This window comes from Apis dorsata, unplaced genomic scaffold (genome assembly GCF_000469605.1).
Source record: "Apis dorsata unplaced genomic scaffold, Apis dorsata 1.3 scaffold_683, whole genome shotgun sequence".
Classification (NCBI taxonomy): domain Eukaryota; kingdom Metazoa; phylum Arthropoda; class Insecta; order Hymenoptera; family Apidae; genus Apis; species Apis dorsata.
The window spans coordinates 557,443-557,866 of record NW_006263864.1 but is presented as its reverse complement, the minus strand read 5'-3'; the positions used below and the strand labels follow the sequence as shown (position 1 = coordinate 557,866).

Here is a 424-nt window from a genome sequence, read left to right as displayed (position 1 = left end):
ATTTATGAAGCGATATTCTAAAAAAATCAAACATAAATAAATATTGTCGCCGTTCAAGTTGCCTCAACAATTCCAATAATGACCGTTGGAGAGCAAAGAGTTAATAATCGAAATAATTACACATAACGAGCTCGCAATTCTGTAAATCACGTGTTTGCAAAATGAAAAGTTACGTAAAACCATCTCATCCGCACGAATTCATCCTACGTTCCATTCTTTGTTACAGGGATACGATACTAGGTTAGGCTCTAAAGGCACGCAACTGTCAGGAGGACAGAAGCAACGTATCGCGATTGCGCGCGCTTTGGTCAGAAATCCACGAGTCCTGCTACTGGACGAGGCCACGTCTGCTCTTGATACTCAGAGCGAGAAGGTAAGGGGTGTCTCCTCGGTCAACGTCTTCGTACTCGAGAAGTACTTTCTT

The 424-nt window shown here is 42.7% G+C and overlaps 1 protein-coding gene across 1 annotated transcript in view; it reads left to right on the top strand.

Annotated features, from left to right (window-relative positions):
* The window catches only part of LOC102673741 (multidrug resistance protein homolog 49), a gene marked incomplete at its 3' end in the record, with an annotated part of 47,045 nt that overhangs the window by 43,230 nt on the left and 3,391 nt on the right, over nucleotides 1-424 (top strand). The window contains exon 16 of the mRNA XM_031513629.1: nucleotides 227-373. Within this exon, the coding sequence (XP_031369489.1) occupies nucleotides 227-373 (147 nt within the window). The remainder of the gene's footprint in view (nucleotides 1-226; nucleotides 374-424) is intronic.